The sequence below is a fragment of the Ips typographus genome, linkage group LG9 (genome assembly GCF_016097725.1).
Source record: "Ips typographus isolate SLU linkage group LG9, UJ_Ityp_2.0, whole genome shotgun sequence".
Taxonomy (NCBI): Eukaryota; Metazoa; Arthropoda; class Insecta; order Coleoptera; family Curculionidae; genus Ips; species Ips typographus.
This window is the reverse complement of record NC_138430.1, coordinates 4166626-4184168: the sequence shown is the minus strand read 5'-3', so window position 1 is coordinate 4184168 and position 17543 is coordinate 4166626. Positions and strand designations below refer to the sequence as shown.

Genomic DNA, 17543 nt, shown 5'->3' with positions numbered 1-17543 from the left:
ATTCATTCAAAAAATCTCAGTGAAAAAATATCAAAACAGTGTAAAATTCCACCTTTAACCAAAAAATTACTAACTTAAATGCTATACTTTTAGAGTTAAATTAAAACCAGGAAATCCCATATACATGTACCTTAACAAACTCTCCATATCTTTCTGTTGGACGTCTCTCAGTATAACAATCGGATGCTGACAAGGATTTGCTTTCAACAGCCTCCTGAAGTAGGGACTGCATGCTGATAGCACCACCTTGTGGGCTGTGAAGGAACACCCATCGCAAGCTAGTGTAACATCGACGAAATCTTCCTGTAATCAAACAATAAGACTGAGAACCAAAAAGAATCACTTAATCTGCATAAAGAAAAAACATATTCAGTAAACAGCAGCTATTAAAATTCATCCCATAACATCTTATTATCATTTTTTTTTGCATTGCTGAGAGTCACTTGCCACGATCAATGCGTTATTTGATAATGACTCAGCAGATCTTCGCTTGCTTCTTGAAATCTTCGATCCGTAATCATCGATTCATCGTGTGCAAACGGAAACTGCTTTGCTAATCCTTCTTGGAAACGAGCTTTAAACAAACTGACCAATTTTTAGGTTTAATAACCTGTACCAACAGTGGTTTTTATCAATTACCTTTTCACCACACCAGATTGAATAAGGAATTATTATTTGCAGCTGGAATTCACAGCCAATAACATTTACATTGTTTCAAATAATGCCAATCACTGTTAGTATAATTTCAAAAGAAGTGGTTTTAATTGTAAATGGAGAATTGAAATATTTTAATAGGTAATTTTAGACGGTCAAATCTTCTTGAAGAAGCTGAAAACACGTTGGTAAGAGTATTTGAAGTTCTTCACAAGTTAGTTCAAGATGGTTTTGAAACCAAATATCATATTGATCTAGAGAAATTCTGAAAGATTCAATTTTCTGGTTTGCAATTTGGCGGACAGGAATTTCTTCCAGATTAAAAAGTGCAATGGCAGAACTTCTGAAAAGAAGTCTTGTTTAGTTTCACCAAGCAGATTTAGCATTCTAGGTCAAAACCTAGCACTGTTCTCAGGAACTCTTTTTGCTCCTATTTACTATAATTCATTGTTGTGGTAGATTCAAAGAAAACAACTTTCTTCAAAATCCTTTACATAACCCTTTTAAAATTAGGAATCATGTCATTAACATGTATTTCGCTAATAAAAATTGTATATGTATTTACACATATTTATTAAGAAAAAAGCTGATTCTTCTTATATTCTAAATATCTAGTATTGTTCGTATTTTAGTTCTATTTCTGTTTTCTGTATTCTCTTTATATATGACAGAACAAAAAGGAAACTTTTTTATATTCAAGGAATTCCTTTCTTCATCACTATTTGTGTGATTTCCAGAATCCTAAACATTACATTGCATACATATTATTGTAATTCTTACAAAAGGTTTAACACACTTGGAGAATACTGTGGTACTTTCTAGAAGGTTCTCAGTAGCAAATATTATTTACTGATGTTACTGAATTTAACAAATACTCGTCATCTAACATGGAACATGCAAGAAAAAGGTAATAATGTGGGAACTGTTAATTCTGACTGACCTGAAGAAATTGTCGAAAATATGGTTTTTATCGTTGGAAGCCTGATGGACTGTAGCACTACAAGCAAGAAAGTTACTACAGACAAACCTAAATCTCTAGTAATGTTCGAATACAGTAAACTAAGTGAACGAAAATGATTCTGGACATCATGATCAATGATCCTTTGACACGATTAAGGGATCGTGGATCGTCTAAATTACCAACGAATCATTCCAGTACTGCCTCAAATTTTTCTCAATAATTTCAAGTAAGCAAACCCTTTTCTAGTGGCGTTGATCTGCTCTGGTTTAGCATTGTAACTTACCAGATAAAGACAAAAATGTTCTGAAATCTGCAGAGGTCACCAATTGCTGTGGTAGCTACCAAATCAACTCACTGTCACTAAAACTGAAGCAGATGTTCTTATTATAATGAGGAGAGCTACCAATATTGATTAAAGACTCTTTCTCTGATAGTCTTCTCCAACTCTAATCCATTCAATGGTTAAAACAACGTTGAATTGTGCAACAATCAGGTCTTAGAAATAATTATAGCTTATTAAACTTCCAGACTATAATCACCAAGTGTTTTTTATTTGCATCAAATGGAAAACGCCTTCACATTACACCAAATTAACTTGTTGACACTACTGTTAAATTGCCCATGTACACGCCCGGAATTTGCCTACTTAGTACTAAAATCCTCTACAAAAACTGCAGGCATTAACAATGTACTGGATGATAAGCGTGAAGGTTAATATCCAAGATCATTGTTGATTCGTTTTTAAGTTCTGCATGTCATTGTCGCCTGCAACTAAAAGTGATTGGCGTGGGGCATGTTTGACTCGAACCGGCTTTTTCGTACAAACAGAAGTACCTACCTTACAGACAATGAAATGTTTTTAAAATATGCCTAATGGTTTCTGGGGCACTTGAGTTAGTACGTTAGACCGTAATCAAAGTGACAATGCACTTCTTGGAAGCGTTTTTGTTTTTCAGAAGCCGCTCTTTGAACCATGCAAATTACTTTAGTCTTTGAAGATAGATTTTGACACTCAACTTGAGGCCTAAAATAATACGAATAAAAAATGTTATCGAAGCAAAGCGGCAGATAAAAAAGTAAATTTAACGACAGTTGGCACGACTATTAACATGTAAACACGCAAGTGCTTTTGAAATGTGGTTGCACCTCGGGGATACATTAAACACAAAAAAATAACATTGAGAAATGAATAATTGTAAAGTAGTGTGTTCGTGCATTTCATTCTGACAGAATTAGCAATCATTGCTTTAGGCGTTGATTATCTGAATATGATTAGCATGCAATCAGTTTTTCCAGTTAGTATAATGTAAAGCTATTCCTAGTTTAGTTGTTTTTTTTATTAATAAACCGATTGGTGCAGAGCAACGTTAATCAAACTGTTCAACCATCTAATAGATTACGGTTCGATAGTTGCACGTGGCTATTAAAATAACATCGGCAAAGGGTAATTTAGTTACAAAATCCAGTTAATCCGGTTATATTGGATTTCTATGGATTGAACAAACTAAAATCCTAATTAAACAATTCATCTGTGAAGAGTTCTGTGTTATCGAATAGATAACAACAGTTAAGAGCTTCCAGCCAACCTAACATTATAAAATAGCATACAGTGAATGCTTTGATGTGATCAGAAATAATAAATGGAATTAAAAAAAAATATTCTGAATTGAATGAAAAACAAATTTACAGTACAGGAACTAGAATAATTTTATTAAACATAATTTTATAACAAAAAATGTGATGGAAACAAAATTAGCTAAAAAGAAGCAGTGACACAGATAAATAAGTAAATTTTTTATAAATTCATAATTATTAAATTGTGTTTCTTTTCTTTTTTAGTTTCTTTTTAAAGCATTTTATAAAACCAAAGTTTTTCAAACAATTTGACAGATTTTTGGATATATGAAAAGTGATAACTTACCTCATCTCGAAGATGTCGAAAAGAGGAGAGTATTGATGAGTGAAAATCATTCCATCGCAACGAGTATTGCTGCTCGGGGGAGGTTTCGGCCCCCATTGGGCACAGAAAAGGGGCAATCTCTACGCCAATGATTGTGCCGGTTGATACACTGCGTTTCTGAAAGCACAGTGGCGTACTGTGCTTTTAGACAGCTATTTGCTCGGGAACCATTTAGTGTATGGTACCGTATCTTCCCGATCACTGTTTTGGGTTCGTTAAGTTCAACATTACTGAAACAAAAAAAATATTTTAAATTTAAAAGTACAAAAAGTCTGTTTTTTTCAAGTCATTCACTTTGACAATATATTAAACTATTCTAAACTTTAGTATTATAAGTTAAAGTTTCTTGAAATTCTAATGTTCTAAACATTTTAAAAAGTTCTTATTAAAATTCAATTATTAAGTATTAAATAACTTTATACCATTATTCGCAGTAAAATGTCTGAAAAACTTTTACCAGAACAATAATTATTATTAATCCATAATTTTTTGGTCATTTTAAAAAATTATTAATAATGTTTTACCATTTCATATAATAACAAATCTTGATAAAGGCGCCTTAGTAAAGTTAAAAAAATGAAAAATGCCTGTCATTCTTTATCTTTAAAAACTGTCTAAATTTGATTTAGCATATTTTCAACATGTTAACTATATTTTAAAAGACACGTGAGGGTTTTTGACAGGTGTCAACTAGTCTTTACCGTGATGCAAGGTCAAAAATTATCAAAGTCACGTGACGTGTCTCTTATAATTCCAGCTTTTGACAGTCTATCTGACTGTCCTTTCAAATTGTGTTTCTGACAGTTCAAAATTTAACTCCGTTTTTCTCTCCGACTGTACTCAATTTCGTAGTGTTTTCTTCTGTCATTAAAAGAAAATTTAATAAAGATTCCAAAAATGTGCTTAAAACGTCATTTTCTCACTCCAATTAAGTTTTACAGGCGATTTTGTGTCAAACTGTGTTTCTGACAGTTCATACTTTAACACCGTTTTTATCTCCGACTGTACTCAATTTTGTAGTGTTTTTTTATGTCATTAAAAGAAAATTTTATAAAGATTCCAAAAATGTGCTTAAAACAGACATTTCCTCACTCCAAGTAAGTTTTACAGGCGATTTTGTGTCAAACTGTGTTTCTGACAGTTCAAACTTTAACACCGTTTTTCTTTATGACTGTACCAAATTTGGTAGTGATTTTTGAGATTATTAGATAGGAAATTTAATGAGGATTTCAAAAATGTGCTTAAAAACACGATTTGGTCACTCCAAATAGGTTTTACAGGCGATTTAGTACCTATCCTAAATTTTAGATCACAATTTCACGAGTTTGTCCTGAATTACTCGAAAACGGTGAAAGCTACAAAAAAAATTGCAAGATACGAAAAATATTCCTAATCAACTCCTTAACTCAACACAGTAAATTTGCAGGACCATTTTTGCTTCCAGTATACAGGGCGTACATGTAAAGTATGGTGATTGACTGTTTTTGGTCACCCTGTACGCAATTTTTCAGATAGAATTTTTTGCTCAACACCACTGGAAAGAGGAGCTCGAAACAGTTCATTTAAGTGGTTCAACCAACCTGAAGTCCCAAAAATAACTGAGTTATAGGATGTTCAAAAACGGTGAAAGTTACGAATATTTTGAAAGAGAGCAAAAATGCTAAGAACTACTACTCAACACTCACAATAAAATAAAAATGCTTTTCAGAAATTTCGAATATCTCGGAAGTAATTGGAATTTTTTTAATGTTGTACCTCTGTATCTCTTACACTACTAACCCTGTGGAAAGATTAAGTTTAATCAAAAAATTAACCTGCAGACTTAATTCTATAAGAAACAGTCCTTTAAACTCTTTTTTTGTTCATTAAATTTGGATAATATATTTTGGAGGTACAGAGTGTTGGAACGCATGTTTCTGATTTTGTTTTGCTACCTACGACTTGTTCTGTTATAATGCAAATTTAAATTCATACTGAAATAACCGCATAAAATTAATAATCAACACTATACATTACCTTATTACAGACAGTAAAAAACTGATAATATATGAAAATCTGACCACATGCACACAAAACCAGTAAAACGTAGGAACTATCTGTACTTACACTTTCTATGATTAACACTACTGACGGCAAACTGAATAAATATTTCTTATTAATAAAACAATTTGCACTTCAATAGCAGACTATTTAACAGCAGTTCGTATTGCTCGAGCACGTTGTACAGAGTGAAATAAGTAGAACTGGTCAGGCAATTGAAGGTAAACGTAAGGGCCGTACAACAGTAAACCTTTAAAAGTCATAAATTACTCTCTTGAGAACAAAAGAACACCTGTAAATTCCCAAGCATAGAATAATAACAATCTTTCCCAAATAATAAATATTACATCAATCCAGTAATTAAAAACAACTAGTTTATGAGGTATTTAAATTGCTAAATGCGAGTATACCAACCATATTTTAGCTAATTATGAAGAAGTTTATTACCCAGAAATTTTAACATTCTTATTAATATATTTCAGGTGGAAAAAATAACCGTAATAATGGGAAAAAATTTAAATTTCACGGAGATACAAACAAAAAACAATTGTTAGAAGTTTCCTTTGATATGTACTACTAAAATACTACAATAATTTTAAACACTGTTGCCTGCCAAAAAAGTTAATTACCGATATAATTGCCCTGTTTGGCAAAACTAATTATGGTATTCTAAAGATGCAAATTGCATACAAAGAAAACTCTATTACGAAAACAGTGGGCATCCTGTAGAGCTACGTGGTACCTAATAAATCATAGTATTTGTTCATTAAATATCATTAGCAGTCTTTTAACAATAGAACGAACATACAGCGTAACCACTAAAAGAATACTGATGGTACTGAAAATCAAATTTGTTCGAACCAGACATGTACCACATGAAGTAAGCCTTAAAAATAGCTGTATTCGTAAGTACAAACAGTTTATAATAATTGCGCTATACGACACCCACTGTACACGGAATATTAATTCACCAAAATGTTTATTTATTTTATTACCAATTTCTTGAATACCTGCTTAAGCATGATGTGTAGGTAAGAATTTAACGGTTTCAAACAGCTTTATAATGGTAGATACCGGAAAATCACGCAATACTTTTATCGGTATGTCTATTTTTGTGTAGGAAGAATTCCTTAATTAGGTACTCGAAAGTAGAGATACATCGAAATGTTGGCAATGTAATGTGTTTGGTTATTAGTGTACTAAAAGTATGTAGAAAGATTGGAAAGTGTATGACTCACGTATGCTTTTAAATAGTAAATACTCTCAGTGTCAAGAGAAATGGTAGTGACGACATTAACTCGTCATATTGAAATTCGCTTGTCTTAAAAAACTAGAGTCAATTTTGACGACCTCTACCGGCCAAACGGTACAACTTAGCCTGGTGCAGTCAATGTCACGTGACAGTCCCATTCATTACCATTTTTTTGTTATATGGTGTGTCCCTATAGAATGTTTCAAATAAGCGAGTTATAGACGATTTTATGAAAAAATGCACAAAATTTCTGCTATACCAACAGGGGCCATATTGCTCAATCAGTGACCATTTTTTACTAATTTCCACCTGGGAAATACAAATCTGACGTCCATTTTGCTCTAACTGGTACGGTTTCATTACGTCATTTTGCTCTAACCGAACGGCTTTAAAACTGTGTAAATAACATACGTTAATGACGTCAAATCTCCATCTCGCTCAGTTCACAAGTAATAGAAAAGGAACGACAATTATTACGTCACTGCCACTAGCTCTGGGACGGACTGTACCTATGAAAGTATGTCTTATACAAAATGGTTCTTTGGTGAGTTGGTGTGATAGGATTGACGTGAAATATAAACAAACAATTAAATGCTACTAACTAACGTGGTAGTATTGTGTTGATGATGTATCATATTTCTTTACATTCTAACGTCATTTAAAATGATGAAATTTTAATAAAATAACATGCCAGTAGTGTGTTTTTATAAGAAGTGCATAAAGTGATACTTTCCCGCATCATTTAATGGTATTTTTTTTGAAAAGTTAGTAATTAAGATTTTCATAAAATCAACGTATACAAAATTTTATAAGTTTAGCAAGGTTTTTGACTACCAAAAACTTGAAACTTACTTAAAATTGAAAACGTTGAAATTTGACAAATAGCTTACGTTTAAATATATGTTTTTGTGAATTTGAACGTTAACTTTGACAAGCAAGCTGACAGGTAACATATTGTTAATGTCATAATTAGTCAGAGAATCCTAGAAACTTTACATTTTTTTAAGTCACCACAAAACGTGAATGACCATTTTTACCAGCTAGTGATCTTGACACACTCCATGTATTTTTTGACTCAATAAAATTAACTATAAAAATAACTTTCGCAATAATTATTCTAGAGACCGCCCCAAAATGACATATTTAATATCCAATAAAAACTAACGAAAAACTGAAAATAAAATCAGAAACTGGATTGTGGGTTCTGAAAATACTTGCGCGATTGTGCAAGTGTTTTAGAAAAAAATGTAAACAGAGCGATAAATTATTTGAATAAATTTTTCTATTTTTATTTTTAGGCGTATGTCGTTTTCATGAAAATAAATTGTACGCAAGTTGTCTGGCCGAAATTTTTAATTTTTTTAAAGTGGAATGTTTAATTTACTTTGACTGGTTGCTAATAAATACCGAATTTTGATGTCTGTGAGTTAACCTATTTTAAGTTCTGTTTCATGTTCAGTGCATTTGATGATTAATCATCTCACATGATATAGTGAATATTAAATGTACTCACACTCTTATGAGTAAATAATTGCTGAAAATTAACTTACAAACTCGCAAAAGATGAATGGGTTTGGGTAAACGCCAGAAAACGAACGAAACATTTTGAACAAGATCAAAAATAATAAATTTCATGAATGACTGACTAACATTTTGAAACACAGCTAAAAGTGTATTTGTCTGTATTGATTGACAAAAATGGTTTACTCTAGGTTGGTCTAGTTATACTTTAGTGGCGCCAGTACAGTTTGTTCAAAACAAAATAAAATTTCAGAAAGTACCAGTACACTAGAAAGGGCAGTTAACCATCACCCAAATGGTTAAGAGGGTTCTCATTGGAAATACTGTATAAAGTAACCTCGACTTCCAAGTAAAATTGTTTGGATGAGTCAGGTACCAAGAAAGTATGATGCTTTTTGTAGCCTAGAAAATATACTTCAAACAAGTATAAAGCAAATTGTGTAGACAGTTTTAAAAGTACATTTGAGTTGGGATGAGACCACCCAGAAGTGTCAGCCTAAATTCTGTTGATTTTTTATGACATGATATTGATTAAAAACAAATTTTTGATTCACTCGACAGGAAGAATACAAGTTCGAGACATCAAAGACATTTCAAATATTGTTGACCGATCATCGATGTGTGTGTGTGTGATTAATATGAAAATTCTTGAGAAAATACTTAATAAAAATCCTAATTAGAACAATATAAATGAGAAAAGTTACGATTGATCTCAGTTGTTTTGTATTGAGTGGAAATTATTTAAAAACAATACTTTCTGTAATGAAATAGTGCTAGTTCTAACCTCAACTAGATTTAAAATGGTAAGTAAACTCTGTCAAAGATTATTGCGTTTAGTGACGTCAAAAATGCGATTGACACTAGACAATTTTCTATTTCTTCTCTACATACAGTAGTCAAATTAAGCTGAATTACTATATTTATTAAATTGAAAAAAAAAGTATTAAATAACTTACTTGGGTGGTTTAGGTTACTAATGAAATATTTGGATATTTCCTAATCAAGCAAAACCGTTGACACTATTGACAAACGTTAGAAACACGTTAAATATAGTCTGTTCAGTGACTTCTGACTGTTGCGTCACAATCACCAGCCAAAAACGTATGTCAGTGATACAATGTGATATTGATTGTCAAAATGTTTTGAACAAGTTTTTGTTATAACTTTTTTAACAAGTTTTTTGTTATAACTTAAGACAGGGACTACAATAAGTTATATTATATGACCAACCAAATCAATGTTTATATACCAATAATTAAACAATTCCTACAAAGCTTAGAACACTTGTAAAGGACTCTTGAAATTTTCAGAAGGTTCTCAATAACATAACAGTCTGTGGAAATGGTCCTAGAGGCCTCTGGCAAATTAAAACACTTCTAAGAAGGTTTAAAACACTTGCAGAGGCCTATGACACTTTTAATAAGAATCTCAGTAACATTTAAAGGTCTATGGAACTTCAAAAATGGTCCTAGAGGCCTCTGGCAAATTAAAACAGTTATGGGAAAGTTTAAGACACTTGTAGAGGGCTCTGGCAGTTTTTAAAAGGCTTCCAATAGCATTTAGAGGTCTATGGAAGTATCAAAATGGTCCTAGAGGCCTCTGGCAAATTAAAAGAGTTATGGAAATGTTTAAGACACTTTCAGAGGCTTCTGGAAAATTAAAACTCTTTTAAGAAGGTTTAAAACACTTGCAGAGGCCTCTAGCAAATTAAAACAGTTATGGGATAGTTTAAGACACTTTTAAAGGGCTCTGGCACTTTTAAGATGGTTCTCAGTAGTATTTAGAGGTCTATGGAATTTTCAAAATGGTCCCAGAGGCCTCTGGCAAATTAAAAGAGTTATGGGAATGTTTAAGACACTTTTAAAGGCTTCTGGCAAATTAAAACACTTCTAAGAACTTGCAGAGGCCTCTGACACTTTTGAGAAGAATCTCAGTAACATTTAAAGGTCTATGGAACTTCAAAAATAGTCTTAGGGGCGTCTGGCAAATTAAAACAGTTATGGGAAAGTTTAAGACACTTGTAGAGGGTTCTGGCAGTTTTTAGAGGGTTTTCAATAGCATTTAGAGGTCTCTAGAACTTTCAAAATGGCCCTAGAGGCCTCTGACAAATTAAAAGAGTTATGGAAATGTTTTAGACACTTTCAGAGGCTTCTGGCAAATTAAAAAACTTTTAAGAAGGTTTAAAACTCTTGCAGAGGCCTCTGGCATTTCTAAGAAGAATCTCAGTAACATTTAAAGGTCTATGGAGCTTCAAAAATGGTCCTAGAGGCCTCTGGCAATTTAAAACAATTCTAGAAAGGTTTAAGACACTGGATACACCACTCTGGCACTTAATTCTTGCTGATTATAGGCAAATTTTGACAGTTTTTACATTTAGTGGCAGATATCACGTGATTTTATAGAATAAATTAGCTAGACAGTCACGTGACCCACTTGGAGTAAGAAAATTACTGTTTTAAGTACATTTTTGGAATCCTCATTAAATTTCCTATTCAACCCCTAAAAAAGAGTACAAAATTTAGTACAGTCAGGGAGAAAAGCAGTGCTATAGTTTGAACTGCCAGAAAGACAGTTTGAAAGACAGTCAGGGACAAAATCACCAGTAAAACTAACTTGGAGTAAGGAAATTACTGTTTTAAGTACATTTTTGGAATCCTCATTAAATTTCCTATTCAATAACCTAAAAAAAAGAGTAAAAAATTTAGTACAGTCAGGGAGAAAAGCGGTGTTAAAGTTGAACTGCCAGAAACACAGTTTGAAAAGACAGTCAGGGACAAAATCATCAGTAAAACTGACTTGGAGTAAGAAAATTACTGTTTTAAGCACATTTTTGGAATCCTCGTTAAATTTCCTATTCAATAACCTTAAAAAACACTACAAAACATGCGGATTTGGCAATTCACAGTATATAAAATGTTTTACGACCCAGATAATGGCAATGTTATTAAAAACGGTAGATTATAAACAAAATAAAAAAAAGAGGGAAACGTTAGAAGAACCACAAAAACGGTAGATATACCGTTTTAAAGCAACAGTGACACCCTGTATCATTATTTTTCATCTAAGAGTAAAGTAGACATAAATATCCACAAGTTTTCTATTTAAAAGTAAGGAAGTTAAGGGGGTGGTCAAAATTCAATCAGCCTGTACAGTTGGCAAACGTCTTATTAAAAAAATGTTGTTATTTTTGAATATACAGGGTGTCACTCAAGGTAAAGGGCAAAATTGTACTACATGTTCTTTAAGATTTTAAAATCCCATTAAAATTAAGACAAAAAAATTAATATTACTGTAAAAATAACTGTTTACAAAAATTGTTCAAAGTGTCCATCTTCACATTGTATAGACAGTCCAACCCTTTTATGTCCAATTCCCCAACATTGGCTAAGTTCAGTTTAAGGACAGCTTAGTTAAGTTTAGTTTAGACTGTGTTAGGTATTTTGCATCTGATTTGTCACACTCAAACTTCAACTTAGCTTAAGTTGTACTTAAAATCGACTTGGAAGTGTCGGGGAAACAGGCATTAATGACGTGGCTCATAATTCTCCCAATAACACAATAAACAAAGACAAAAAAATCATATCTTGGTACAGAAGCATTTGCGGAAATTTCTTACTCGAATCTACTTAAAGAGCACGTGGTGAAATATTGACTTTTACCTCCTGGGACACCCTGTATGACACTGATTAAAAATGAAAATAATTATAGAAAAGTCCAGTTTGACTACATTTTTGTTTCAATCTAAACAGAAATACAGAGAGTGTTTCAATAAAATAATAAAAACGTCACAAAACGATTTCTTTATTATTTCTTGTTATGTTATGGAAAATTAAAACTCTAAAGTTTGGATGATTATATTCATAGTTTTTAATAAAAAATTTGATTAAAATGATAAACTATTATCAATAAAATTTGTAAAAAAATTTTAGGCTGAGAGTAGTTTTTGGTTGCACCCGGTATAGCACCGGTCGCTTTTCCGATCCGAAGAAACGCGGAAATCTCGAGGGTTTTCCTTTCCATTGCGTTTCGTTCGAGCCAGCGTTAAAATAAATAAAATCAATACAGCACTAAAAATTAGTAAGTGGACAATGGCGCGCAATGGCAAAAATTCGGGATATGCGCAAAAATAGAGCGGCCGAGAGAAAAACCTCCATTTAAAAACTACGTTTGAGCCGCGCAACAAAAGTTCCCACTGTGATTGGTTACCAATAATTGCAAAATCAATACGCAGTTAATGCAGTTTAATTGATGGCCAATGACGGACACATTTTTTTTTCTCAATTTTTTTTTTATTTTAAAATTAGTTTTAGTTGATCACTGTAATACAGTTTTTTTATTTTTGCATTGTGTATTAATGTAGAAATAGTTAAAAGACAAGAAGTACTCACATTTGAATCCCAGCAAGCGGTGAAAAAAATTCGTTAAAACAATTGAACGCTCAACGGAAAGAAAAACAATCCAATCACAGGCACAATCGCGTAAACAACGCACACTAGGACCGAAAGTGTATGTAGAGACTAGAGAGTGCAAGAGGCCGATTGCAATTGTTTGAAACAATCGCTATCGCTACTCGCTTAGCGCGTACACTTGCGCGTGAACCTGCCGCGTTTACCGCCTACTAGGATTTGAACGTACTTGCTCTCGGTGGCACTTACTCTAACCTACAAACCATCATGGCTGCTCTCGATCGGGCAAGATTCGGCAAAAGAGAATGAGAGAAAAGCTAGAGTGGACAACAGCGGCGCACCGCGTGCATGGAGGCCACGATGTTGCATTCCCCCCGATCGTCGACTGTTTCGCACCTTCAGATGTCTTTCAGCGGGACAGCTTGTTTATGAGCCGCTCAGCCATGGGAGAGCTTTATGACTTTTTACACTAACCCACTTTTACTATACTCTGTTTGTTCCGCTAGAGTATAAACAGTTGAATACTTAGAGCTTTTAGAGCACGCTTTTGTGTTTTTTCCATTATTCCTTGTGTAACACGAGGTCAGACGAAAATTGACGATTTTGAGTCAAAATTTGATAGAAAGTCACTTGACCAGTAAATTACAAATAATACTGTCAATTTCTGACAGGTTAAACTTTGACACCGCTTTTCTCCAAAAAACTTTTTTTTTTACTAGGAACAGTCTTAAAATCTTATGACTTTTTACACTAACCCATTTTTACTATACTCTGAATGTTCCGCTAGAGTATAAATAGTTGAATACTTAGTGCTTTTAGAGCACGCTTTTGTGTTATTTCCATTCTTCCTTATGTATCACGAGTTCAGTAGAAAATTGACGATTTTGGGTCAAAATTTGATAGAAAGACACTTGACCGGTAAATTACTGGTAAATAACAAATTATACTGTAAATTTCTGACAGTTCAAACTTTGACACCGCTTTTCTTCAAAAAACTCTTTTTTTACTAGAAATTTGTTGTCTTAAAATTTGTTTTTTTTTAGAGTCGAGTGTCTGAAACTGGATTTCAAGCACTAAAAACAGTCCGCAAATCAAGACAGAGAGATTGTTGCGCATAAAATTCATATTTTACTACTAAAAATAGTATAAAAGTTGGCTTTTAAGCTAGAAATAAGAAGACTAAAGAGAGCCCCAAAGTCTGTTTTTAGGACTTTTTTTCATAAATTTTCATAAAATTTTCTTTTTCAATAATATTGTCTTAAATTTCAAGTAATTGACATAAAAATATATTCAATTATAGCTGATGGTCTTGATGGACAACGACTGCTGATATGACTTTTGCGCCAAAAGTTGCATTTTACCAGATTAAAAGAAGAAGCATTAAAAGTGAAGAAGACATTTTGCCAAAAACAGAAGATATAATTTTTGCGTAAAAAATTGTATTCTACCAGATTATAAGAAGAAGAATTGAAAGAGAAGAAGAAAAAGAGCCAACAAAAGTAGAAGATGAGCCTAAAACTGTCTTTTACCATATTTAAAGAAGCATGACAAGATACAAAAATGGCTTAATTTAATTTTAATAAATTAATTTTTCATAAAATTATCTTAAATAACACAAAAAATGACTGGACTGAAACAAGTCTAGAATTTAATTAAACACTGGAAACAGTCCAAGTCAGTAATTTTTTTTAAGTCTTCTACAAAAACCTGGTAAAGATAGTCTTTAAACCCTATTTTCCAAGCTAAAAGCAGTTTTAAAGCATTAAAAATAGTCCAGAGTTCTAAGGAAATAAAAAGCAGTCTTTAAGTCAATTTTCCTCAACCCAATGTTAATATCCTGTATTTAAGACTATGTCCAAGACTAAACATATTAGAATATAAAAATTTGTCTGGAAATTATGAAAACTTACTTCATATGACAATATTAAGCTTCGAATGTCACTTTTCATTGGTTCAGAGTCACTTTTTGGTGTCCAAGCAAATTGTAGTCAAAAATTTTAGAAAAAGTAGTTTTTCATGTCTACAAGTCAATTTTCAGAACTAAAGTCTTTCAAATTGTCTGAAAACTATGCCGACTGACTACAAAGACAGTATTAAAGCCTCTAAAGTCAATTTTCAATACTAAAGTATTTTAATTTGTCTAAAAACTATAAAAACTGGTAACAAAGACAATTTTCAAGACTAAAGTCTTTCAATTTGTCCGGAAACTGTAAAAACTAGCTACAAACAATTTTTTAAGCGTCTTAATTCAATTTTCACCGTTTTTGAGACAATTTTTAAGTTGGGTTCGGTTGATTTTGGATTTTTGAACGTAATAACTCAATTATATCGTAAACGAGGTTCAAAATGAGAATATTATAAAAGATTTTTTAAACTAAAATTTGAAGGACTGTATTTTCCTTAAGAAGTATTTTTCAAGAAAGCGACTTACTTATTTTGTGATGGGCTATCGAATGGTCAATTGACATTTAAAACTGGACCATCCTGTATAGAGATATGTCGCATGTTTCTACATTTGAAATAAAGGTGACCGATTCGCGAAAGAAACTATTTCCGTTTGGAGGCAGGTTTGGTAGGTGGAGCTTCAACAGTTCAGTTATATCAGATGGGCGGAGATAATCAGTTAAGTCACCTTATTAGAATAATTATTAGTTGGTTATCGTTTTCGTTAAACCATTAATTAAAGTAATGACCTATTTATTATAAGAGAATCTATCCGAAATAATGCTTAGACTTGGCACTTGGTGTTTTTAAAATGTGTAAAGTTTCATTAGGAAAAACACTGTATTCTAGAGAAGCAGAAGATTTTTTTTGACAACTATAGATACTTAAGGACACTGAAAGCATACTTGGCTAATCTGCTAAATAGTAACTAAGCCAAAAATACAATCTGTGCAGGAGAGACTATCTTAATAAGACGACTTTTTTAAACTGAAATTGGAAGAACTGTATTTTCCATAGGATTTTCAGGAAAATGACATAAAACATGTCAACATGATGGTGAATTATTGACACCTGATGATACCTCTATAATTTTCTGATCTTGATCCATTGGAATTGCAACAAATATATCATCAACGTACCTAAAAAAGGTAAATGTTGAATACACTTATTTTGTAAATCTTGCATTTCAATATCCAAACAAATAGGCAAATTTTTTATTTGTATTTTGTTGCAATTAGAAATTTTTATTACTGTGTTTATTTAGTGCCCTGAGGATGTCAAAAAAAAACTGGCAAAACGTCGTCAAATTTAGAACAGGCCTTTTACTAAAACCTGGATCCAATCTCCCAATAACCACACCACTTCTTGACCTACACTAGGTCACAAAAAAACAACAATTTTCCATAAAACCTATGATAGAAGCTTCATTAAGACTACTTTTCACATCTTGTGTGATTCTCTAAAGTTAGGTTAAATTTCACTTTAATTGACAAATCAAAATTACAGCAGTTTTGCTCTAACTAGAAGAGACAATATTTTGAGAAATAGTTTTTTCAAATTAATAAAAACTGAAGAGATTCAGGCATAAAATACCCAGTTAAGTGCTAAGAAACATGTTTTCGATTGTCAATATTTCCCTAAAACTATTTTGGTGTACATTAAACGAATGAACCTATATAAGCAGATTCCAAGAATTGAAAAATGTGCACAGGATGTTCCAATTAAGTAGATTTTTATGTATTTTTACATATGCAATGAGTTTTTCAATAACAGAACCACTAAAGTGCTATATTTTTCAGGAAGTAGAACAAAATAAATACTATTTGATTATTATTAGTTATCTTTTATTAATTTAGCACGATTTTGGTTGAGTGTAAAAAATAATAACTGTCATTTAAGGCTAAAATTTAAGCACATGCACTACATATAGCAAGCAACTGGAATACGTACCAGCTAAACAACACAGAAAACAAGGAGTAAGTAGTAACAATCACATCAAACTCGTATACATGACGGTAGTGGCGGTCGTATTGACAAAACCGTAAGACCGGTCGTGAGTTTCTTGCAATGTTCATGTGTAAAATGTTTTTTGTGCGGTTCAAATCGTAACATGGCGTACCATACGCAATCCTTCCCCCTGACCCCCGACCTCTCTTCCACTCCGTCTACGCGTGAATATCGTTCTCTTCCGCCCTTATTGCAGTCCTTCGCCCTGCCGAAAACAAACCATATCGATTTTGGGGACCCTGTACGCCGATAGTCACTTGCAATGTAGTTGCTAGACTTTTGCCTCGTACAGGGGCCGCACAATTATTACCAGCTTAATCCAACTACAAATTAACTTTTTGACATTGATGAATGACCAAAAATATAAAAGAAATTACCTTGTAACCTAGTTTGGTGTATTGCAAACCTGAATAATACCAAATACCAATCAAAAACAAATTTATAAAATAGTATAATGCCAGCAAATTATAACACTTTATATGGAAAAGTACGATAAAATTAAACATTTTTTGAGAGTAAAGCAGCAGCATGCCTCAAATTTGAAATTGACTATTTTCTCAAACTATTCATTTATGAAGAGCTGTTTTTAAACAGTTTGATAGAAAAATGCATCTTTAAAGCAACTTTTAATCAAATCTACTGGTTCTGTAAGCTCAGAAATTAGATACGAATGTCATTTTAAACTCTGGAAACTCACTACGTAATAACCTTACTCACAAAGTAATAAACGTGTTATTGAGACATTATTTGTTGTGGAAAATCTCAATTATACTATACAAAAGAATGTATTTTCTTTGA

General features: G+C 32.4%; 1 protein-coding gene across 5 annotated transcripts in view; it reads right to left on the bottom strand.

Annotated features, from left to right (window-relative positions):
• ab (BTB/POZ-zinc finger protein abrupt) overlaps positions 1–17076 on the bottom strand; it is a 41282-nt gene extending 24206 nt beyond the window's left edge. The window contains exons 1-3 of one of the 5 annotated variants that reach the window (XM_081987427.1): positions 16689–17076; positions 3537–3805; positions 131–303 (exon numbers count right to left, since the gene is read on the bottom strand). In XM_081987427.1, coding sequence (XP_081843553.1) covers positions 131–303; positions 3537–3632 — 269 coding nt within the window. In that variant the 5' untranslated portion in view covers positions 3633–3805; positions 16689–17076. Of the gene's footprint in view, positions 1–130; positions 304–1898; positions 2373–3536; positions 3806–5591; positions 5719–12776; positions 13184–16688 lie in introns of those variants that run through there. The other 4 variants (XM_081987428.1, XM_081987425.1, XM_081987426.1 and 1 more) reach the window with 4 other exon arrangements.
• Between the last annotated feature and the right edge of the window lie 467 nt (positions 17077–17543).